This window comes from Natator depressus, chromosome 13 (assembly GCF_965152275.1).
Source record: "Natator depressus isolate rNatDep1 chromosome 13, rNatDep2.hap1, whole genome shotgun sequence".
Taxonomy (NCBI): domain Eukaryota; kingdom Metazoa; phylum Chordata; order Testudines; family Cheloniidae; genus Natator; species Natator depressus.
The window spans coordinates 975,480-998,815 of record NC_134246.1 but is presented as its reverse complement, the minus strand read 5'-3'; the positions used below and the strand labels follow the sequence as shown (position 1 = coordinate 998,815).

Below are 23,336 nucleotides of genomic sequence, written 5' to 3'. Positions count from 1 at the left end.
ACAGGGCTGGCCTGGCTCACAAGCCCCCCACCGGCCCTTCTGCAGACAGGGAGACCCGGCTGCAGGCTGCGCTGGGGCCCAGGTCTCCTGCTGCCCGCCCCCGACGCCCCGCCGGCCAGGGCCACGGGACGGGGCGGGTCCGTCTGCGCCCCGCGCGTCCCCCCGGCCCGGCCCGACGCGGCTCTGCCCCGCCCAGCGCCCGGCCCCTCCGCCAGGCGGCGCTGCTCCCGCACGGGACAGAAGCCGCACTTGAGGGCGGGGACTGGGCGCCGCTGGGCTCTGATTGGCTCTATTCGGGATTGGCCCCGCCCCTCCGCGATCAGCTGCGCCCAGCGTCACGTGACGGTCTCGGTTTATATGAACGGGAGTCACGTGCCTTGCCTGCTAGTGAAGGGGAACCTGCTGCCGGTGCCGGAAGGTGAGAGCCGGGCCGGGGGGGCCCTGAGCGGGGCCGGGGGGGCATGGGGGTGGAGCTGGAGGTCCCTGGGGCCGGGGGGTCCTGGTTCTGGGGGGCTCTGAGCGGGGCCGGGGGGGTCCTGGCTTGGGGGGGTATGGGGCTGGGGCCGGGGGGGCTCTGAGCGGGGCCGGGTGGAGTCCAGGGGGGTCCTGGGGAGCGGGGGGTCCTGGCCCGGGGGCTGGGGTGGAGTCCGGGGGGCCCTGGGGATGGGGCCCTGGGGGGCCTGGGGCCGGGGGGCTCTGACTGGGGGTGGGGGCTGGGGGGGTCCTGGCCCTAGGGGCAGGGCAGAGTTTGGGGGGCCCCGAGGCAGGGCCGGGGCTCCCCCTGCTGTGCTGACTCTCCTCTACCCTCCTGCAGATGGGGCCCGTCCTGCTCTGTGCGCTGCTGCTGGCGGCCCCCCGCGTCGGGGCTGCGCCCCCCGCCGACGAGGTGACCTACCTGCCCGGGCTGGCCAAGCAGCCCTCCTTCCGCCACTACTCGGGCTACCTTCGCGTCGACCCGCACAAGAGCCTGCACTACTGGTAGGGGCGGGGCGCGGGGACTCTCCGCCCCTCTGCTGCCCTCCCTTTGCCCCGTGTGGGGTCCCGGGGGGGATGAGCCGTGGGTTGGGGTCTGGGCTCATGGGGTACTTTGTCCATAGCAGGGATATTCCACTGGGGGCGGCTCTGGTGATCCTAAAACACTGGGGATTTAGCCATTAACCAACCAGGCTGCGTTTACTAGGTTGTTAACATGGGTGGCGCTACCCCTCCCCCCATCTCCTGCTAGAGTCCAGAGCCCCCCACCCTGGCTGCTGGGGAGGGAGGAACTGCCCAGAGTGCTGGGCCATGGGGGGCAAGAGCAGGAAGTAGGAGGCAGCCTTGGAGTGGAGTGTGGGCAGGACCAGGCCTGTGTAGTTGATAAAATATATGTGGTCAGTCATTTTGCTGTGAGAATAAGATCTGTGCACTAAATATTTCCATGTCCTACTGTTTCACTATGAATTGATCATTGCTTTGTTTACTAGAGCACTAATTCCCACTCCTGGCTTTTTTGGGTAATCACTAATTTTACTCCTAAATCACTGAGGTCTGCGTATCACTGTGTCTGTAGGTTTACAGAGGCTCAGAGCAACCCTGAGAGCAGCCCTCTAGTGCTGTGGCTGAACGGGGGACCTGGCTGCAGCTCCATGTCTGGCTTGTTGACAGAGCATGGCCCCTTCACCGTAAGTAACCACCATCCCTCTCCTTGGCCTGAGCCACCCTAAGTCCCCCGCCCTTGCCCTGGTTTGCTGGGAACAATATCTCTCCAAGGGTTGACAGTGACTGGGCTGTAACTGCAGGGAGGGGAACCTTGCTATCTCCTGAACGCTGCTGGTTCAAGCCACCTAGGCACTGGGTTTGGGGATGGTTCTGCTGCTTCCTCCAAGGGGGACAGGCTGGCTAGCATGAGGGTGCATCTCCTGCATTGGCTCTTCTGTTATGGTAACAGAGGCTTCTCCTTTATCAGATTCAGCCAGATGGAACCACCCTGCAGTACAATGACTATTCCTGGAATAAGGTATGGACTCCTCTTCCTGAAAGGGACTGTCTCCTCCACCCTTGCCATGGGAGTGGAACGGCTTGTCCTGTGCACCTGGCAACAGCTGTGCTAGGGTGCTGGGCCTTGTACACATTGTGGGAAGCCCTAAGCCTTGCCTTCATTTTTCCCATAGAAATGGAGCCTCTGGCAGGTTCTCCCTTATTTCCTTCCATCTTGCCTCCTAGGTTCTGTCTAGACTAGGACACAAAGCTATGGTGCTAGGGAGTTAGCCAGCACCAGAAAGAAGTGAGACTGAGACTTTAACCTGACCATGTTAGCAGGTGCTATGGTTAGATTGGAAATCGAGCTAGTACCATGATCTGGCACCTTCAGAGCCTCAGAGTGGAGGGTCTTGGCTGTTACCTATTCTCCCTGAGTGATCTGTGGCTGTCTCTGCAGATTGCCAACATGCTGTACCTGGAGTCCCCAGCAGGTGTTGGCTTCTCCTACTCTGATGACAAAGAGTATGCCACTAATGACACCCAGGTGAGTGAGTCTGGGGCTGCTAGCAGTGACACTTGTCCCCTCCCTTACTGTCCAGCTCCTGCAGCAAGGAGCTGGTTCCAGAGCGGGGGGCCTAAAGCACAGCCTGCCTCAGCCTCCTCTCTGATTGCAGGTGGCCCATGATAACTACCTGGCGCTGAAGGAGTTCTTCCGCCTCTTCCCGGAGTACAGCAAGAACAAGTTCTTCCTCACTGGGGAGAGCTATGCGGGCATTTACATACCCACGCTGGCCGAGTGGGTGATGCAGGACGCCAGCATCAACTTGAAGGTAAGGGACATGCAGGCTCTGGCCCCTTCCCTGGAGCATGTGGTGAGGAGAGAGGGCAGCCATGTGAATCCCACTAGCCTCATGGTTTCTTCCTGCTGCTGCACATTGTAATGTGGGCCAGTCCTTGAGCAGATGGGGAGGAGCAGGGGGAGGGACCAGGTGGCCTCAGTGGAGATGCCTTCCAGCAGAGGGAAGAGTGTGCCAAGGGGACAGGTCTCTCCCCATGGCTTTGCATCATACCATGCCCATGCTGCGGGGTCTTAAACTGCTCCGGGTTATCCACCTCCAGTGGGGGGTTTGTGGAGACCCCATTGCCCAGACCAGCTTGCCCCGCCCCGATTCCACTCAGTGGGTGCCTTGGTCCCTACTCTGGTGTGGAAGAATGCCCAGCAAGTTCTGCCTGCTGCACCCTGTGTTCTAGGGACTCGCCGTGGGAAATGGCCTCTCCTCCTATGAGGTCAATGACAACTCCCTGGTCTACTTTGCCTATTACCATGGCCTCCTGGGAACCAGGTAAGAATGTGCAGGGGCTGTGGGCTACTGAGCCTCAGCTAGAGGGAGCTGGCCTCGAGTGCTCAGAATCTGAGTGCAAATGGGAGAGTCAGTGGCCATTCTCTGCTCTGGCCCAGCCTTCCTGGCCAGGGTGCTGCCCTTGAAACTTGGTTCCCCCAGCACAACTGGGGCACCAGCAGGCCAGTTCCTCGCTGTTGCTGGGGGGTTGCAGCCTTTCCAGGGACAGGGATCTGCTGTGATGAAAGGGCTTGGAAGACTAGCCCATGCCCCCAGGACTCTGCTTGCTGGGGATTGCATTCTCTTCTACTTGAGGTCTCCCCCCCACCCTCCTCTCTGCAGTGTCTGAGCACTGGCTGGGCATGCAGTAAGTGATGTGACTGACATCTGTCACATGGGGCATGTTCTTCCTCCCTCTCCTCGGGGAGGGTTGCATGCAGTGGAGGGGTGGTTTGGGTTTGGTTTCTGTGCCGGCGCTGCTCTGTCACACTGGAGAAGGCTGGTCGGAGCAGTGTGCTTGGCACAGGAGGTTTGGGGTGGTCCCTTGTCCCACAGTCTGGGGCCACTCCTGAGGCAGCTCTGTCACCTGCTTTTCCCTGATCGGGACAGCTCCATTGTGTCTGAGGAGTGGAGTTCTTCTTCATGATTGTCAGCCCAGAGCCTTAGGTTTGTAGCTGTTCTGCATGCAGGCCAGTGAGTACCGTGAAGATGAGTCTCCTTGCTGTCCTGTGGGAGCAGGGGACAGCAAGATGTGCCCCTGGAGCCTGTGTAGCAGAGAAGTGCTGCAGTGCTTGGTAGTCATTGGCGTTTCCTACAGGCTGGTGGCTTCATGTCCTGGCCTCTTGCATTGTTCCATGTACTCACAAGGGTCTCTTGCTCCAGGCTGTGGACAGATCTGCAGCGCTTCTGCTGCTCCCAGGGAAAATGCAACTTCCATAAAAGCTCCAACCTGAACTGCACACTCAGGGTGAGTATTGGCCAGGGCGTGCTGGGGAGGTCCCGGCGCACCACATAGCCTGTTGTAGCAGTGCTCTCATTCCCTAGGGCAGCGCAGGGTCTGGCTGATCCCTGCGCCCTGTGTTGGGTTCTGCACCAGCAGCAAGGTCCTTACCCTGGCTGTTTGACCAGGCCTGGTTCCAGGAGCAATTGGATCCAAGGGCAGGGTTTAAAGGGACAGGTGGCTGAGCAGGTGGGCCCATGGCAGCTCCTTGAATCAGTCAGTGCCCTGCAGACCATGGTAGCACCTGAGCTATGAGTTGCTGTAACATGCCTGCTGGATTCCAACCCACATGGCTTGTTCCAGATGCAAGAGATGATCCAGATCGTGGAGGAGTCAGGCCTGAACATCTACAATCTCTATGCCCCATGTGCTGGCGGCGTCCCTGGAAGCTACAGGTAGGAACAGCTGGCTCCAGCTCCTCTCCAGGTGGCTGACTTGAGTCTGGAGAGATCAGCACCACTTCAAAGTCCTGCAGCCCAGTAGCCAATGGGAGGAGTGCAGGAGTCTGCCAACCTGTTGCAAATAGGTCCTTGCTGGCCATCTCGGCAGGGGCCCTGGAGAGGATCCCTCCAGGAAGCGGCTTGGGTTGGGGTTTCCCGGCGGCTGTCTGGGGCTCTGTCCTCCCTCAGTAGGATGCCTAGACCAATGGCCTAGTCTAATAATCTGCCCTAGAAAGGGGAACCTGAGCAAGTGAGGGTTGGGGGTGGAGGCGCTCGCAGAGGGGCCCAGGCCTGGTTCTGAGGCTGCTCTTGCCCTGGTTGCAGGTATGATCAGGATCAGCTCATCAGCCATGACCTGGGCATCTCCTTCATCCAGCAGCCCCTGAAGTACTCCTGGAGGCAGGTAAGTGTCAGGGCTCCTTCTCTCTGGGGTGTAGGGAACAGGTACCTGCCAGCCCTGACGAAGTAGGAGCAATGGTCTCAAGTTGCAGTGGGGGAGGGTTAGGTTGGATATTAGGAAACACTATTTCACTAGGAGGGTGGTGAAGCACTGGAATGGGTTATCTAGGGAGGTGGTGGTGGAATCTCCTTCCTTAGAGGTTTTTAAGGCCCAGCTTGACAAAGCCCTGGCTGGGATGATTGGTCCTGCTTTGAGCAGGGGGTTGGACTAAAACCTCCTGAGGTCCCTTCCAACCCTGATATTCTATGACTGAGGGAGCCCTGTCCTGCTGTGCTAACCTAGTATGACCTCTGGGCAGGCTGTCTCTCAAACTCTGGGGCTGGCACTGGCTCTGGTCAGCCTGCAGTGCTGCCCATGGTGGGCCAGGGCAGAGGAGGCTAATGCTCCCTGCTGCGTTGTGCAGGAGGCTTGGGGGAATTGGGTCTCTGCCCCACGGCTGCAGCTTTTCTCTCTCTTATAACTCTTCCTCTCCCAGAATCTGCTCCGGATGCCAGCAGCCAAGAAAGGGGTTCGCCTGGAACCCCCTTGCACCAATTCCACAGCCTCCACCACCTACCTGAACACCCCGGAAGTGAGGAAGGCACTGCACATCTCTCCAGAGGCACCTGAGTGGCGCATATGCAGGTGGGGAGGCTTCTGTCCTGGAGGGGACCCCGCTTCCTGGCCAGGACCGGGTGGGTCTCTGCCAGGGTAACTCTGCCTGTTCCTTCGCAGCTCTGAGGTGAACCACAGCTACAAGCGGCAGTACCTGACTGTGACCGACCAGTACCTGAAGCTGCTGGGCACCATGGTGAGTCTGAGAGGTCCCAGACCCCAGCCTGGCCCCGGGGGAGAAGTGACACCCGAGGTGGGGTTCAGCTGCAGGCGTGTCTGACACCAGCTCCGCAGCCAGCTGCTGAGCTTGCCCAGCCCCTTACCTTGGCTGCCAGGTGCTCTGAGCAGATCCCGAGGTGAGGCACAGAGCGGCTGTCCCTCCGCCTAGGTGACGCCCTTCTGCTCTTGGCAGAAATACCGGATCCTGGTGTACAATGGTGACATTGACATGGCCTGCAACTTCCTGGGGGATGAGTGGTTCGTGGACTCCCTGGACCAGAAGGTAGGCAGGGGAGGGGGACTTGCACCCCATCAGCACATCACTGCCCAGCACTAGCCTGGGACTGCTGCAGTGACCAGGCATCAGGGTAAAGCTATTGGCAAAGAGCCAGTACTGGCAGGAGTGTCCAGGGAATGGCCTGCCCTGCCCAGAGCTGGGGGAGGGGACACCTGGGGAGAGCGAGGGGCCAGATTGGCACAGGGTCAGCTCTAAGGCTGCTGAGCTCTGGTTCCAGGTGCAGGTGGCCCGCAGGCCCTGGCTGTATAATGATGGGACTGAGGACCAGATCGGGGGCTTTGTGAAGGAATTCACCAACATCGCCTTCCTCACCATCAAGGTAACCAGCCCCACCAGCATGGCAGGGTGGGACCCTGGGCTGCAGGCAACATGTTCATAGCAGCAGCTGGGAGCTGAGCTGCCCCACACAATCCCCTAATCACCCCTTTGACCTCCCTGCCTTCATCCTCATGCTGGGGCGAGATTCAGCAGCTCCTCTGTGTTTTAGCCTGAGGCTGAGCTGGCCTGGGAGGGGAGGCCAGGGGGCTGGAGCTGTGGCCTCACACACCTTCTGGGACCTAGCGACCTTCAGCCTTGCAGGCAGGAGGGTGGCTGGGCTGGTTGCAGGGAGAGTTGGGATATCTTGTGGGAGGGGGGCCTGGCTGGCTGTGGCAGAGGTTGAGAATCACTGGCCCACCCATTAAGGCTGCTTGGATGCTCCCTCCAGCCCTGCATGGCTGGTCTTGACCTGGTGCTTTCACCTGTCTTCTGCAGGGAGCTGGCCACATGGTGCCCACAGACCAACCGCAAGCCGCCTTCACCATGTTCAGACGCTTCATTCAACAGCAGCCCTACTGAGTGCCTGGCAGAGCGGGGCCTGCACTGCTGCCTGGGGCAGCTCCTTGCCTCACCTCTCCCCTCCCCAGCCATGGGCCACTTCCTGGCATGACCAGGGCCTCTCGCTGCTCAGCAATGGCAGCAGATACGGGTTTTCCACAGTGCTGAGCAAAGTCTCTGGCTGCTGGCCCAGGCCAGTGTGTGCCCTACTGCTCCCTAGCTCCTCCACCAGGGGAAGACTGGCCTGGGCTTCCATGCTTCCTGGGGGTGCTGCCCTTTGCCTCTCATGGGGGCCCTGCCTGTAGGCAGTGCAGGCTCGGTACCAGTGCACAGCAGGGGTAGAACTCAGCGGCTGGGAGGCTGCCTGTCCCAGCGTGGCTGGTCTTACTCCTCCAGAGCTCCTGCCGTGGCCTTTACCTCGTGGGGTTCTGCTGCCTCCTGCCCTGGAGCTGCCATCTCACCTTGGGGGTGGAACAGCACCCCCACCCCACCAGGCCTTGTTCTGCTCCCAGGCCCCCTGCACATGTCCCATGGGGCTGGCTTAGGCATCACACCCTGTGCCTGCAGGAGGCTGTGCTGTCTCAGGTCTGCCCTGGGAAAGTTCTCACGTGTCCTGATGAAGGAGGTTTGAAATGAAGACATTCCTGGCCCTGCCCCCACTCACTCCCTGGGGCATGGGCTGCTTCCTGGGCCTTGCAATAAAATGTCACACTGAACCTGGATCCTTGTGACCGTTGCACATTTCTTCCCCCACATCCCCACCAGCTCATGGGGCTAGAGCTTGGAGCCTGGATGTCTAGGGGGCCCATGTGAGCCAGGGGTAGGAGTAGTGGAAGGAATAAAGTTTCCTTAGTCAGGTGAGAAGCAGCTCCCCAGTGGCTGGGGGAGACCTTCATAGTCTCCCCCCTGCAGATGTTCTTGGCCCTTGTGGGGAGGGGCTGTGGTGAGGAGGCTGCTGGGCCTCACCTCTGCCCCAGTCTGGCCATATGCTCCCCAGGGGCCAACTAACTCTAGTCCTGCCACTATTGCTGGGAAGTGCAGTGCAAGCCTGTGCAGCAGCCGAATGGCACTGAGGGCCCCAGAGGGAAGGGGGCAGCCTGCAGCGGGGCAGGGGTGGGGCTAGGCTATTCCAGCCTGAGGGGTGAGGGAGCAGCTGGGCTCCTAGTACTAGCTACCCCGAGCTAATAGCTCTTCCCTACAGTGGGGATGGGGCCAGCAGGGGCTAGCTCCAGAGGCCGAGGTTGTCAGGCAAGAGGCCCTGGGTTCAGAGGAACACCTCCCTCTGGAGCCACTGTCCTACCCCAGCCCCTGAGAGCTACTGGGCCAATGCAGCTATGCTCCAGGGGGTCCTTAGGGCCAGCATGGAGCTGAGTTTGGGGTGGGGGTGGGTGCATGCAGAGCCCTCTGGGCCCAGGAGCCCCAGATTTCCCCACTCTCAGCGGGGGCTTGGTTACTGCTGGGCTGTGTTCCCCAGCTGGCTCTAGCACTGGTTCCTGGCCTCCCTCAGCTCAGCGGGCAGGGGGAGCAGTCTGACAGCTGCTGGGAAAGGCCCCTCCCCCAGTGATGCCCAGACTGCCCCGGCTGGGTCTAGCCCTGTTTATTAGTGCAGTGGTGCAGTTGCTGCCATGCCCCAAGCAGCTGCATGCGGGGCCAGGTGTGGCCTGCAGGGGCTGGCTGGCTGCTTTCTCATGAAGACTCAGGCAGGCTGGCCCAGGGTGCCGTGGTGGTAAAGGAAATCAGCAGGGAAGGGTTAAAGCCCAGCTGGGGTTGTTGGCTCTGGGCTCGGCGGACGGCTGGCCTGAGCAGGCTTGTATTTCTCAATCACCTCCCGAAGTCCCTTAGAGAAATGGAGATCTGCCCCCACCGTGATGAATCCCTGTAGGGTGTGAAGGGAAGGAGCATTAGTACTGCAGGGGCCTCACCTCTGCCCCCCTGAGCCGAAGAGTCACAGGGGCCCAGCGCTCTGGCACCCCAGTGCCTGAACACAGCTGGCCTGTGGGGGTGCAGAGAGCTTAGGATAGCACTGTGGGGCCCTGAGCTGCTGGGCCTCTCCTACGAGGCACACGTACCACATGGCTAGTGACTATCTCCTTGGTGAAGTCCATGCCCTCAGGTAGGGGGATCGGGACGCCCTTCTTTGTCCTCTCTGCAGAAAAGAAAAGGGAGCCTTTGAGAGTGTCCTTGGGCCAGTGCCCAGGCCAAGCCCAGCCCCCTCCTGCAGCACAAGTCCCTACCATTGAGGATGGGCATGATCACCAGCTGCAGCAGTGTCTTCAGGGGGGCCTGCAGTGGGAACAGCTGTGGGGAGAGAGGAAGAAGTGTTAGAGCTGGAAGTCACACGGGGAGGGGATTCTGGTAGTGCACAGGATTTAGTCTATAAGTTGCTCAGTTACAGCAATCATCATGTAATTCAGTTTAATATCCTGGGGGGCGGCTGTCAAAGAAACCCACCCCAGTAGCATTTAACTTCAGAAAGGGGAACTGCACAAACATGAGGCAGTTAGTTAAATGGAAATTAAAAGTAACAGTCACGAGTGAAATGACTGCAAGCTGAATGGAAACCCTGTAAGAGAGGCTCAAACTAAATGTAAATCCCAAATGAGATAAAACAGTAAGAGGACCAAAAATGCCACCTGGCTAAACAGAGTAAAAGAGGGGGCTAGAGATAAAAAGAACAGGAGGACTTGTGGCACCTTAGAGACTAACATTTATTTGAGCATAAGCTTTTGTGAGCTATAAAAAGGCATCCTTTAAAAATTGGAAGTCAAATTCTACTGAGGAACATAGAAAGGAACAGAAACTCTGGCAAGTCAAGCGTAGAAGTATAATTAGGCAGGGCAAAAAAGACTTTGAGGAGGAACTAGCAAAAAGACACACAAAGCTAACGCTTAAGTACATCAGAAACAGGAAGCCTGTCAAACAGTCAGCGGGGCCCCTGGACGATCCGGGGCCCCTGGACAATCCGGGGCCTGAAGGAGCACTCAAGGAAGACACAGCCATTGTGGAGAAACTAAATGAAATCTTTGCATCAGTCTTTGCTGCAGAGGATGTGAGGGAGATTCCCACACTTGAGCCATTCTTTTTAGGTGACAAATCTGAGGAACTGTCCCAGCTTGAGGTGTCAATAGAGGAGCTTTTGGAACAAAATTTTATACTAAATGGTAATAAGTCACCAGACCCAGTTGGGATTCACCCAAGAGTTCTGAAGGAACTCAGACATGAAATTGCAGAACTGCTCACTGTGCTATGCAACCTGTTGCTTAATTCAGCCTCTGACTGTACCAGATGATTGGTGGATAGCTAATTTTTTTTAAAGGCTCCAATGGTGATTCTGGAAATTACACGCCAGTGACCCTAATTTCAGTACCAGGCAAACTGGTTGAAAGTACACTAAAGAACAGAATTAGCAGCCACATAAATTAATACAATATGTTGAAGAGGCACATGGCTTTTGTAAAGGGAAATCATGCCTCCACCATCCATTAGAATTCTTTGAGGGGTCCACAAATGTGGAAAAGGATGATCCAATAGATATAATGTACTTGGACTTTCAGAAAGCCTTTGACAAATGTCCCTCACCAAAGGCTCTTAAGCAAAGGAAGCTGTCATGGGATAAGAGAGAAGGTCCTCTCCTGGATTGGTAGCTGGTTAAAAGATAGGAATCAATGGTCAGTTTTCACGGAAGAGAGGGGTAAATAGATCCCCCAAGGAACTGTACTGGGACCGGTGTTGTTTAACATGTTCATAAATGATCAGGAAAAAGGTAAACTGAGGTGTCAAAATTTGCAGATGATACAAAATTACTCAGTATAGTTAAATGGAAAGCAGACTCTGAAGAGTTACAAAGGGATCTCACAAAACTGGGTGACCAGGCAACAAAATGGCAGATGAAATTCAACATAGATAAATGCAAAGTAATGAACACTGGAAAACAATCTCAACTATATATACACAATGATGGGATCTAAACTCAAGAAAGATCTTGGAGTCTTCTTGGATCGTTCTCTGAAAATATCCCAGTGTGCAGCAGCAGTCAAAAAAGCGAACAGGATGTTGAGAATCATTAGGAAAGGGAGAGACACCAGTATATTAATCCATGGTAGGCCCTCACCTTGGCTACTTGGTGCAGTTCTGGTGCCCCGTCTCAAAAAAGACATATTAGATTTGGACATGGTACAGAGAAGGGGCAACAAAAATTATTAGAGGAATGGAACAGCTTCCGTATGAGAAGAGATTAAAAAGACTTTTGATATGGTCTCCCACAGTATTCTTGCCAGCAAGTTAAAGAAGTATGGGCTGGATGAATGGACTATAAGGTGGAGAGAAAGCTGGCTAGATCATCAGGCAGTGATCAATGGCTCCATGTCTAGTTGGCAGCTGGTATCAAGCGGAGTGCCCCAAGGGTTGGTCCGGGGGCCAGTTTTGTTCAGTATCTTCATTAATGATCTGGATGATGGGATGGATTGCACCCTTTAAGCTGGAGGGAGAGGTAGATATGCTGGAGGGTAAGGATAGGGTCCAGAGTGACCTAGACAAATTGGTGGATTGGGCCAAAAGAAATCTGAAGTCCTGCACTTAAGACGGAAGAATCCCATTCACTGCTACAGACTAGGGACCGACTGGCTAAGCAGCAGTTCTGCAGAAAAGGACCGAGGGGTTACAGTGCATGAGAAGCTGGATAGGAGTCAGCAGTGTGCCCTTGTTGCCAAGAAGGCTAATGGCATAGTGGGCTGCATTACTAGGAGCATTGCCAGCAGATCGAGGGAAGTGATTATTCCCCTCTATTTGGCACCGGTGAGGCCAGATGTGGAGTATTGGGTCCAGTTTTGGGCCCCCCCACTACAGAAGGGATGTGGACAAATTGGAGAGAGTCCAGCGGAGGGCAATGAAAATGATTAGGGGGCTGGGGCACATGTCTTATGAGGAGAGGCTGAGGGAACTGGGATTATTTAGTCTGCGGAAGGGAAGAATGAGGGGGGATTTGATAGCTGCTTTCAACTACCTGAAAGGGGGTTCCAGAGAGAATGGATCTAGACTGTTCTCAGTGGTGGCCGATGACACAACAAGGAGTAATGGTCTCAAGTTGCAGTGTGGGAAGTCTAGGTTGGATATTAGGAAAAACTTTTTCACTAGGAGGATGGTGAAACACTGGAATGCGTTACCTAGGGAGGTGGTGGAATCTCCTTCCTTTGAGGTTTTCAAGGCCAGGCTTGAGAAAGCCCTGGCAGGGATGATTTAGTTGGGGACTGGCCCTGCTTTGAGCAGGGGGTGGGACTAGATGACCTCCTGAGGTCCCTTCCACCCCGATCCTCTGATTCTATATGCCTGGGACTGTCCAGCTTGGAGAAGAGACGACTGTGGGGGGATGTGACAGAGGTCTATAAAATCATGGCTGGGGTGGAGAAACTGACTAGGAAGCGTTATTTTCCCCTTCACATAACACAGGAACCAGGGGTCACCCCATGACTGACCAGGCAGCAGGTTTAAAACAAACACAAGGAAGTACCACATCACCCAACGCCCTGTCAGCCTGTGGGACTCGTTGCCAGGGGATGCGAAGGCCAAAACTATAACTGGGTTCAAAAAAGAACTGGATAAATTCATGGAGGATAGGTCCATTACCAGCTTTTAGCTCAGATGATCAGGGATGCAGCCCCATGTTCTGGGTGTCCCTAAGCTTCTGACTGCCGGAAGCTGGGACTGGCCGACAGGATGATCACTCAGGAATTGCCGGTTCTGACCATTCCCTTTGAAGCGCCTGGCCACTGGGCCAGGAGGACTGTTCTTGTGCCCTCTGCGCTTGGCCTGGGTAATAGGTTTGCTGGACCGAGGCCTGTGTTGGGGTCACGGCAGAAGGCAGAGCAGTTTAGGGCCAAGCAAGGGCAGCTGCAGGCCTTGGGCTGGGTGTTCTTTTTTAAAGTGAGAGCCCCCCCCCCCATCTTTGGGAATGTCCCACCTTTTCCACACGCTGCCCCGCTTTAGGCACCGCCCCCTGCCAACCTGGATGTTTCCCCACTCCCCTCACCACCCCGGGGCCCCCCATTTTCTCCCCAAATCTCTTGGTGGATTTTCCCTGGGGATGCAGGGAGAAGAGCTGGTCCCCTGCGGCTGTGCCACAAGGCCGGGGCTCCCTGTCTGGGAGCTACACAAAGGGCAGCTGAAAGGGAGGGGCTCAGATCCCAGCTCCAGCCCAGCCCTGTTCTGCTGGATCGGGCCCATCCGCTTGAGGCCCTGGGCTCCATGCAGGCCGCCTGCCCCACTCACCGCCAGGGACTCCAGTGCCGACTGCTTGGAGTAGATCCGGAACCTGCCCGGAGGGAGAGAGAGCACTGTGAACACAGCTTCGAGCTCCAGCCCTGGGACGGCTCTGCAATCTGAGCCTTGGGACGCTGCCCAGACGCCCCAGCAAGAAGCTCCCAGGGACAGGGGAGTTACCTTCTCAGATCCAACTGCACCTCCAGCGCTTTCCCTCGCAAAGACACCTTGGCACTCAGCTTGGCATCCTGGAGGGGAGACAAGGCCACAGCCCCATTACTGCCCACCCCAGGGAGCAGACAGCCCTGCCCCATGCCTCCCTGCCGCTCTGCAGCGGCAGGTTCGCTGCTGGCCATGGGCTCATGGGACCAGGTTCTGCACAGCTGCATGACCTGTAACAGGTGGGGGCTGGGCCCCCTGCTGCCCCGGGGAACAGCTCACCATGGTCATGCTGGAGAGCTGGATGGCGGGGTGGTCGACGGGCACCAGGGAGATGTTCAGGACGGCAGCGACCGAGACGGAGGTGCCCGTGGGTTTGATTGTCCAGAGTGGAGGAGCTGACGCTTGCAGCACCAGCTTCAGGGGCGCGTCCACCACAGCGGGGCTCTGCCGGGGGAGAACAGGGTCAGGGGGGCGGGGGAGCAGGCAGCTCAGGGGCTGAGCCGGGTCCCTGAGGGCAGCTGGCTCTTCTCACCAGCTGGGCCACTGCCATCCTCCTGGGGCCTGGGCTCGCACTGCACCCCCCACCCAAGGAGCTGCGCCACCTCCACAGGAACGGCCTCCTCCCAAGGTTGCCCACCCCATGACCACCGATCTTACCAGCATGATGATGCTTCCGAAGAACGTGGCTCTCAGCAAAACCTCCAGGTCCTTGGGCACCTGAAACAATGTGCAGCCGTCCTGGGTAAGGAGGTTTCCCCGCGGTGCACGGCTGTTACCCAGCCCCTCCCTCCATGTGCACGCCCAGCGTCCCTGCCCCTTCTCCCCCATGTGCACGCCCAGCACCCCGCCCCCTCTGCCCTCTGCACACCCCGCGTCCCTCCCCCCATCTGCATGCCCCGCACCCCATCCCTCCTCACCTCCTCCCCTGCAATCTCCTTGCTCAGCGCCCCCGCCTGGTAGTAGGCGTCCATGGCAGAGTTGAAGAAGTACTCGGAGAAAGCCACGTAGACCATGCGCTCCGTCTCCTTGATCACTGGTGCCACCGCCTGGTTCACCAGCGTCTCGTTCGACTGGTAGTAGAACATGCCCTGGGCAGCACAGAGCTAGTGAGTCCCTGCACCGCCGGCCCCCGCCCCCAGAACAGGGCTCCCCGGGGCACTCGGCCATTGCAGCCCCGGGTTCGGGCCTGGCGTCCCCACGCAGTGGTATCTGCGCGCGTGCTGGGCCAACCCTGGAGCGCACCCCGGAGCCAGGGCATCACAGGACGTGGCCCAGTGGCTCCCTCGGCCACGCTGGAGCCGCTCCCCCACTGCCCTCCGTTACCTTGAAGTCCAGATCGAGGGTGTCGGGGGAGACGACGGGGTGGCTGAGGAGGGAGTAATCGATGCTGATGTGCTCATCCACCGGGCTGCGCACTGTGCCCAAGGAAGGCAGGGTCAGTGGCCTGGTGAGGCCTGACCTCGACCCAGCCAGGCTGACGCCCCCTCCTCCCCGGCTCTGGGCCCTTTCAGTCCTGCCCCCAGCTTCCCGAGCAGAGCCGTCGCTGAGCCCCAGCCTGTTCCCGCAGCTGCAGCCCACTGCCCTCCGAGCGTGGACCTGCCCCCCAGCATGGCAGCACAGTGCAGCCCTGCACCGAGGCCCAGGCTGAGCGGAGCCCAAGTCCAGTCTCGTTAATCCAAGCCCCCATCACGGCCCCAGGGATGCGGACTCACCCGACACCGTGTCCAGCAGCGAGTTCAGCTCCACACGCCCCGCGTAATGCAGCGCGGGGCAGATCTGAAACAGACACCACAGGCTGGGGACGGGGTCGGCAGGACGGGGCCAGGCACACAGGCAGGGAGCAGGGTCTAGGCTGGTGGGTGTCCCTGCAGCCTCCACGGGAGCGTCTCCCTCTCCCAGGGGCCCAGCCATCGACCCCAAGGGACCGGGACCGCCCTGCCCCAGCTCCAGGAGCTGCTCGTCCGACTTCGTTAAAGCCACAGCGCGAGAGGGCACCCGGTGCCCCTGAGCCGGATGGAGCGAGAGCACCAGCTCCTCCCAGGCACCGTGCAATGGCTGCGCCCCCCAACCCCGACCCGCAGCCCCCTTCCACCCCACCTCCCCCTGCTCTGCCTGCATCCCCCGAACCGCAGCCCCCTTCCACCCGTGCCCCCGAACCCCGACCCGCAGCCCCCTTCCACCCCACCTGCCCCACTCTGCCTGGGCCCCCCAACCCGCAGCCTCCTTCCACCTGCACCCCACAACCCCAACCCGCAGCCCCCTTCCACCCCACTCCCCCCTGCTCTGCCTGCACCCCTCAACCCCGACCCGCAGCCCCCTTCCACCCCACCTCCCCCTGCTCTGCCTGCATCCCCCGACCCGGAGCCCCCTTCCACCCGTGCCCCCCAACCCCGACCCGCAGCCCCCTTCCACCCCATCTCCCCCTGCTCTGCCTGCATCCCCCGACCCGCAGCCCCCTTCCACCCGTGCCCCCAAACCCTGACCTGCAGCCCCCTTCCACCCCACCTGCCCCACTCTGCCTGGGCCCCCCAGCCCGCAGCCTCCTTCCACCTGCACCCCACAACCCCGACCCGCAACCCCCTTCCACCCCACCCCCCCCGCTCTGCCTGCACCTCTCAACCCCGACCCGCAGCCCCCTTCCACCCCACCTGCCCCACTCTGCCTGCCCCCCAACCCGCAGCCTCCTTCCACCTGCACCCCCCAACCCCGACCCGCAGCCCCCTTCCACCCGCACCCCCCAACCCCGACCCGCAGCCCCCTTCCACCCCACCTCCCCCTGCTCTGCCTGCATCCCCCGAACCGCAGCCCCCTTCCACCCGTGCCCCCCAACCCCGACCCGCAGCCCCCTTCCACCCCACCTCCCCCTGCTCTGCCTGCCCCCCCAACCCGCAGCCCCCTTCCACCCCACCGCCCCCTGCTCTGCCTGCATCCCCCAACCCGCAGCCCCCTTCCACCCGTGCCCCCAAACCCCGACCCGCAGCCCCCTTCCACCCCACCTGCCCCACTCTGCCTGGGCCCCCCAGCCCGCAGCCTCCTTCCACCTGCACCCCACAACCCCGACCCACAGCCCCCTTCCACCCCACCTCCCCCTGCTCTGCCTGCACCTCTCAACCCCGACCCGCAGCCCCCTTCCACCCCACCTCCCCCTGCTCTGCCTGCATCCCCTGACCCGCAGCCCACTTCCACCCGTGCCCCCCAACCCCGACCCGCAGCCCCCTTCCACCCCATCTCCCCCTGCTCTGCCTGCATCCCCCGACCCGCAGCCCCCTTCCACCCGTGCCCCCAAACCCCGACCCGCAGCCCCCTTCCACCCCATCTCCCCCTGCTCTGCCTGCATCCCCCGACCCGCAGCCCCCTTCCACCCGTGCCCCCAAACCCCGACCTGCAGCCCCCTTCCACCCCACCTGCCCCACTCTGCCTGGGCCCCCCAGCCCGCAACCTCCTTCCACCTGCACCCCACAACCCCGACCCGCAGCCCCCTTCCACCCCACCTCCCCCTGCTCTGCCTGCATCCCCCGACCCGCAGCCCCCTTCCACCCGTGCCCCCCAACCCCGACCCGCAGCCCCCTTCCACCCCACCTTCCCCTGCTCTGCCTGCACCCCCCAACCCCGACCCGCAGCCCCCTTACACCCCACCTTCCCCTGCTCTGCCTGCGCCCCCCCAACCCCGACCCGCAGCCCCCTTCCACCCCGTCTGCCCCCGCTTTGCCTGGGCCCCACAACCTCAACCCGCAGCCACTGCCCTCATGCTGACCACAGTTCATGATTTGGGGCTGGGGACCTGCAAGGGGGAAGTGCCCTCTGTTGATCCACTCCCTGCCTGCTCAGCCCCCGCTGTCTGTGCCCCTGCCCCCGGCCCCACGGGCGATGTCTCTGCCCACATCGTACCTGCTGATTGAGAAGGAAGCGTATTCCTGTGGTGATGAAGGCAGACAGGAATTCATAGACCTTCCTGTGAAGACAGAATCACAGTCCTCAAACCCCTGCCCTCTTGCTAGGAGACCAGAGAGCCTCCTGGCATGAGAGCAAAGGTACCATGGGGGGTGATGGGGCTGCTGACCAGTGGTTGGGGGGCAAAGCACCGTGAGGTGGTGCCCAGGAGTGTGGGACCGGTGGCCCCCCAGGCGGTACCTGAGTGTGCCCGTGAAGCCAGTCTGCATCCTCGCAATGGAGGCATTACAGGTGATGTTAGAAATCTTGAGGCGCCCGGCCTTGTCCATGGAGAGCTTCAGCAGGGTGCGGACGTTGACACCTTCGGCAGAGGCGTTGATGGAGCCAATATCGTAGCTGGGAAGCAAATGGTTAAAGCAGGTGAGCAGCACCCACGCAAGCAGGCACCTCCCAGCGGAGCTGCCCCGGGGGGCCGCTGCCCCGAGCCTGCATGGGGTGAGAAAGCTGAGGGGTGGGGGGCTGGCCCAGCCAGAGCCCAGTGACTTGCCCAGCACCGGGGGCGTCAAGAAGCTGAAGGCAAATGTCAGAGTGAGCATCTGATCCCAGCACGGCGGGAGGCCTGACCGCCGCTGGCAGGGGAAGGGGGAGAGGGCCTGGGACCGGACCCCGGGCTGGTGGGGAGCAGGGGGAGAGGGGCCTGACCCTGCACTGTGGGCGGAGGGGGCCTGGGACCCGAACCTGCACTGGGGGGAGCGGAGGGGGAGGGGCGTGCTCGCTCACAAGAACCAGTAGAGCAGCTGGCGCCGGAAGCGGAGGCTGATGGAGGCATTGTTGATGTTGAAGGCAAGGTGCTGCGGGGGCTGGAAGTGCAGGTTGGAGAGCGCCAGCTGCAGGTCCGTCACCTTCACCCTGCGGGGGACAGAGGCAGCGTCAGCCCCAGGCCCCAGCCCTCTCCCTCCGCCCAGTCCCCCAGCATCTCTAGCTCGGCGTTGCCGCCCCAGCTGTGGCCATGACTCCTGGGCTCGTGCTGAGCCACGTCGGAGTCACTGCAATGGGAGAGGCCCCTGCACCCCTGGGCAGCATCACGCCCCGAGGCCTGGGTCTTCAGGGCTGCACCCAGTCCAGTGCTACCAGCCCCTCCCTGGGACCCTCCCTCCACCTCCTGCCATAAGCCAGCTCCACCCATCCCTGAGTCACGCCCAGCTGCCAGCTCCTTGCCCCTTTGCAGCCCCAGCCAGCCCCACTGCACAGTCCCAGCCCATTACACATGCTGCTGTCTCAGGCCCCTCCAGCCCCAGGTCCTGCCCGCATCATTGCTGGTGAAGGGGTGCCCAGAGGGAGCGTGGGATTCTGGGCCAGAGGCAGCAAACGCCACCCAGAGCTCTCCCCCCAGCCCTCACTTACCCGCTGATGTTGTACTGGAACTGCCCTTCCTTCCCGTGCAGGTCAGGGATGCTGATGTGCTCCAGCTCCTGCTCCACAAAGCGCAGCCCTTCCTGCTTCACTGCAAAACAACAGCCCCGCTCTCTGCCCCGGCCTTGGCTCCACAGGGAGGAAAGGAGGCCAGGGCCCTTCCCCGCCTCCCCTTCAATCCCAGGGCACTGGCCGGGCCAGGCCAGTTCTTTTCCTGGCAACCCGATTGTATGTAAACAGCACAGAGAGCCCACCCTCCCTGGGGAGGGAAGGAGCCCAATGGGGCTGGGGCAAAAGGACAGCGGAACATCCTGCCCCACCCCACCAGCTCAGCACCGGCAGCAGGGAGCATCCCGTCGTGGGGAACCCCAGAACAGTGGGCACGCCCTGGTCTGGTGCCACCTCGGGGTGCCAGGCCAATTGACTCCTGCACCGCCAGCTCCTTACCCAGCTCCAGGCCCTTGGTGGTGATCCGGATCTTGCACCCAGGGTTAGCAGCTGTCACTGCAGCGACCAGCCAGGGCAGCCCGAGGAGCAGGAGGTTGCACAGAGCCATGGCGTGTCTCTTCCTGGAGGAGGCCAGAGCAGGGCTGTCGAGACCCGCGGAGCAGGCAGCCGGGCACCATTCTCAGCCACCGAGTCACTGCACCTCCCCGCTGGCCGGAGATGCCCGGACGCCAGGCAGGCGCGGGCAGCCGGGGTGAAGAAGGCCCCTAGCCCATTACCATCCATTGCGTGGTCCTACCAGACTCTGGCCCAGGCCCCTGGCCGCCCCCCAAGCACTGTGGCTCCCTCCCTCAGGCACCCTGCCCAGATGCTCCCTCGATGGCACCCTGTGACTGGCTCCCCTTCCTCCCATGCAGGTCACTTGGCTTCCTGGGGCCACCCCCCCGGACCCCCAGAGCCACCTCGCCAGGGGTCTCCCAATGCGCTGCCCAAAGAAGGGCCCAGGGAGGGACAAAGAGTGTGTGAGCTGCCCTGGGGGGGCGCCCGGCCGAGCCAGCTGCCATGGGGGGGAGTGGTGTTGCTGAACCCCCACCCCCCGCCGCCCGGTCCTGGTGCAGCACCCAAGTCCCGGGCATGGGGGAGCGGGGTCAGGGCGCGGGGGGGTCCCCACCACTGGCTGCAGGCTCCGGCAAGGCCAGCCGCGTTCAGCCTCTGCCCCGATCTCCCGGCCCCCTCCACCGCCAGCTCCAGCCCGTCTGCGCGGGGCTGGGGCTCGGCACGCCGGCCCCTTCCCTGTCGCGGGGCCCGATGCTGCACCCCGGCCACCCCTGCGCCCCCCACCCTGGCCTCACGCCTGCAGCAGGGAGCCAGGGCCCAGGGCTGCAGGAAGGGGTGGAATCCGCGTCCAGCCCGCCTCCCCCCCCCGGCTGGCCTGGCCCGGCCCGGCCCGCCCCCCAGCCTCCCCCGGCCAGCCTGGCCCCTCGCCCGCACATGCCTCTGTCCCCAGGGGAACCGTTGCTGGGCTCAGAGCGCCCCGGGCAGCAAAACAAATGGCTGGTTCCTGCCAGCTTCCCGCAGCAGCGCCGGGAGGGACAGGGCACCCCCAGAGAGGGGGAGGGATAGGCACCCCCAGAGAGGGGCACAGCTGTCCCCAGAGGGGGGAGGGGATGGCCACCCCCAGAGAGGGGGAGGGGTTGGCCACAGGTGTCCTGGATGCAGTTGAATCAGGTTAAAAGTGGAGCAGAGAGCGTTGGTTCTGCCCGCTTGTGCCACCCCGTCCATTGGGCCTTGCACCCGCAAGGGACTGCGCATTGTGCTGTATGTACCTGGGTGAGATCAGGACTGCGTGGAACAGGCTGGGGCCTTGCCCCCGTCTTTGCCCTGGCCAGAGTGCCTCCTGCTGGGAGACATTCCCACACTCTGCCCCAGTGAGAACGCCTCCACTCCTCCTCGCTCCCTGACCAAGCCAGCCCGTCACCCCTGCCTCCCCCTCACTGCCTCATGTGCTCCTGGCTTTAACTCCAGCAGATTTGGGCAGATTGACATTCTTTGAAAATCCCCTTGAATCCTTGCCCCCTCTCGGGGCCGATTATCCACAGCTGCAACAGGCCAGCATTGTGTCACCCCCTTCCCCCCCAGGCACTATGGGCAGGTCGCTTGCTCTTCCCCCAGAGCTGCCAGGTCCAGGACTCCCACCCCAGCCCCTGCACCCAGACGTGTTCTGGAAACCAAGTCAGGGCCTCAGCAGTACTAGCCAGCCTGCCAGAGGCTGGGGCTGGAGCAGGGCCCCCGTCCTGTAGTGATAGCTAAGGTTGCAAGATCAAACACCAAACATGAGATTTGAACCCACAACTTTGCTATTAAGAGTCTTATGCTTTACCAGCTGAGCTAGTCAAGGTCAGTTGGTAAAGCGTAAGACCCGTAGCGCTGGGCACACTCAGAAAGCAGAGGCAGGGCAGGGGCAGCTGGCTGAGCTTGGTCTCCAGGCAGAGCTTCTGCATAACCCCTTTCCATGCCCGTCTGCTGGGCCGGGAGCAGCCAGCCAGTCCACACAGGTGCTCATGAATCTGCAAGGGTTCTGCCCACACCATGGCAAGCAGGATAATGCTGCAGCCATGGATGCGGTCGCCATGCCCGTCACAGGCACAGCAGGGCAGAGAGATCCATCCCATCCCCCTGCCCCATGCTGGGCACCCAATGAACAAGTACCCCCCACATCCACCTTATCGCAGCCTCACCCCTGCTCCTTCCAACCCGCACCTTAGCGCTCGCCCCCGCAGCCAGCGCTCACCCATCGGGAAGAGGGGAAAATCTCAGCTCTCCAATGAGGAATTCCCCCCATCCCCCCAGCAGCACAGCCACCCTCCAGTGGGGCGCCCTGTGCACACGGCACCTTCCGCAAAGACCCACAGCTGAGACGCTGTCACCCAGCTGCCCCCTCCTGGGTTGTAACAGGAGCGGAGTCCCTGCAGGCACTGTACAGGGACCCCCCTCCCTTAGTGGGGCCCTCTCCCTCCTACCGGTCTCTACAGCTTCTACTGGGCTCTGGCCATGGAGAGAACTTTGGGGCAGCCCCAGACACACACACTCCCCATCTGGTTACAAAGGGCACTTTCCTTCCCTGGGCCAGGGCTGCCTGTGTGGGCCTGGGGATTTGCCTGGCTGCACAATACCAGCTTCATTTCTTGTACTTACAGTTCCCTGGGGTTACTTTTTCCTGGCTCTCCCGGGGCTGAATCACGTGGAGGGAGGCAGGGCAGGAGAGAACCACTGGCTCCAACAGTTTCTCAGGGGCTGGCTGTGCTTCCCCTTCCTTTATATATCTCACTGTCTGCCACTCCTCATGAGCCCAGGGCTGGGAGGAGACAGTGGGCCTGGGAGGCAGCGAGAGGCGGAGAGGATGCAGGTCTCAGGCATGCCAAGACCAGACTCTGCCAAGCCAGTTTCCCCTGCCTATGGGCTGCCTGCCCAGGCACAAAGGGCCTGGGCTCCCAAACCAGCCACAAAGGGCCTGGGCTCCCTCAGCGTGTGTGTGCAATGGCCGTGAGCACGTGTGCAAACCACCCAGCGCACGCTCCCGAGGCCACAGCAACATTTGGCCTGTTGGGGGTGTGGGGGGCGTGAAGCAGCTGGGGGGGGCGTTATGTCTGCACTTAGGGGTCAGGCTTGTGTTATGCTCCCCGCTATTCACGTGTCCGAAGCGAATTCAGTGCTGGTGGGGGGGCCCTCGAGCCTATCCTCACAGCTGGCCCAGCACAACCAGCGTCCCACCCCCACGCTTTAGCCCTGACCTCTGGGGCCACTTCCAGGGGGCAGAGGCGAACACCGATGGCCTTGGCCCCTGCCGAGGCTGCAAACAGAGGCCAGGTTGCGCTCCTTGAGGCAGGAGCCGAGCTGGGGGCAGCCTGGTGTCCAGCCTACTGGGGCTACGCACTCAGCCTAGTCAGTCCCTGGGGGCTCTGGACACACCCCTCTGCCCAGCCCTACCTCTGCCTGCTGCCGCCTCCCCATGAGCCCAAAGGGAGGTGCCAAGGCCAGAGCCGAGGTTCTTAACCCCACAAGGGGCAGTCACCAGGGCTACCCCAGGAGTGTCCATGCTCCATGCCAGAGCTGCCCCACACCTGACCCAAGCTTGCTGGGATCTCACAGTCACAGGGAAAGGCTCCCCACGCTGGGGTTTCCCTGGGAATGGCCCCTGCTGGTGCCTTCAGAGACACTCGTGCAAACACCACAGACTGTTCGGAGAGAAATCGCATGAGCTGGGAGTTCTGCTCCTGGCCACAGATGCTTGCACAATCCCGTGCCTGACTGGCAGGCTGCCAGGCCCCATGCTCCCTCGGCTCCGGACGATCCCTGGGAGGAACCCCCTTCAGGGTGACAGCCCTCCGTGAGGGTTAGACCCTCTGGCCAGGCCACCCCCTGGGACTGCAGCCCCTCTGAGCCTTCTGCACGCTCAGCTTTCTCCAGGGGCCTCAACGGAGAGTCCCCACGCAGGGGGAACAATGCAACCCCAATCTCTTGCCTGCAGTGACCCTCAGCCAGC

At 61.1% G+C, this 23,336-nt stretch overlaps 2 protein-coding genes across 3 annotated transcripts; one reads left to right on the top strand and one right to left on the bottom strand.

Moving 5' to 3' along the window:
• Positions 1-814: 814 nt before the first annotated feature.
• Positions 815-7,864, top strand: CTSA (cathepsin A). Its single transcript, XM_074970311.1, has 14 exons — positions 815-978; positions 1,550-1,661; positions 1,946-1,996; positions 2,417-2,503; positions 2,634-2,789; positions 3,211-3,302; positions 4,182-4,266; positions 4,603-4,694; positions 5,064-5,142; positions 5,675-5,823; positions 5,914-5,989; positions 6,206-6,295; positions 6,528-6,629; positions 7,064-7,864. Exons 1-14 carry the CDS (start codon positions 815-817, stop codon positions 7,145-7,147), a joined length of 1,419 nt encoding a protein of 472 aa, XP_074826412.1. The 3' UTR covers positions 7,148-7,864.
• Positions 7,865-8,698: 834 nt separating this feature from the next.
• PLTP (phospholipid transfer protein) lies at positions 8,699-23,336 on the bottom strand. 2 transcript variants are annotated; one of them, XM_074970310.1, is made up of 16 exons: positions 23,316-23,336; positions 19,295-19,416; positions 18,839-18,938; positions 18,215-18,343; positions 17,675-17,830; positions 17,432-17,495; positions 15,256-15,319; positions 14,867-14,958; positions 14,461-14,631; positions 14,201-14,260; positions 13,823-13,987; positions 13,562-13,629; positions 13,391-13,433; positions 9,361-9,424; positions 9,196-9,272; positions 8,699-9,002 (listed from the first exon to the last, which is right to left on the bottom strand). In XM_074970310.1, the coding sequence occupies exons 2-16, from the start codon at positions 19,401-19,403 to the stop codon at positions 8,877-8,879; spliced, it is 1,488 nt and encodes a 495-aa protein (XP_074826411.1). In that variant the 5' UTR covers positions 19,404-19,416; positions 23,316-23,336; the 3' UTR covers positions 8,699-8,876. The 2 variants fall into 2 exon arrangements, with proteins under 2 accessions (XP_074826411.1, XP_074826410.1); XM_074970309.1 differs by lacking the exon at positions 23,316-23,336 and adding an exon at positions 21,989-22,145 and having other exon boundaries at positions 8,700-9,002.

Bases quoted from the DNA above. Each gene is read 5' to 3' on its own strand.
- CTSA (XM_074970311.1), top strand. From the start codon at position 815: ATGGGGCCCGTCCTGCTCTGTGCGCTGCTGCTGGCGGCCCCCCGCGTC. The intron at 4,267-4,602 runs GTGAGTATTGGC...GGCTTGTTCCAG, and splicing joins ACCTGAACTGCACACTCAGG to ATGCAAGAGATGATCCAGAT. The intron at 6,296-6,527 runs GTAGGCAGGGGA...CTCTGGTTCCAG, and splicing joins TGGACTCCCTGGACCAGAAG to GTGCAGGTGGCCCGCAGGCC.
- PLTP (XM_074970310.1), bottom strand. From the start codon at position 19,403: ATGGCTCTGTGCAACCTCCTGCTCCTCGGGCTGCCCTGGCTGGTCGCT. The intron at 9,425-13,390 runs GTGAGTGGGGCA...CTCTCCCCACAG, and splicing joins CGGCACTGGAGTCCCTGGCG to CTGTTCCCACTGCAGGCCCC. The intron at 9,003-9,195 runs GTACGTGTGCCT...CACACCCTACAG, and splicing joins AGATAGTCACTAGCCATGTG to GGATTCATCACGGTGGGGGC.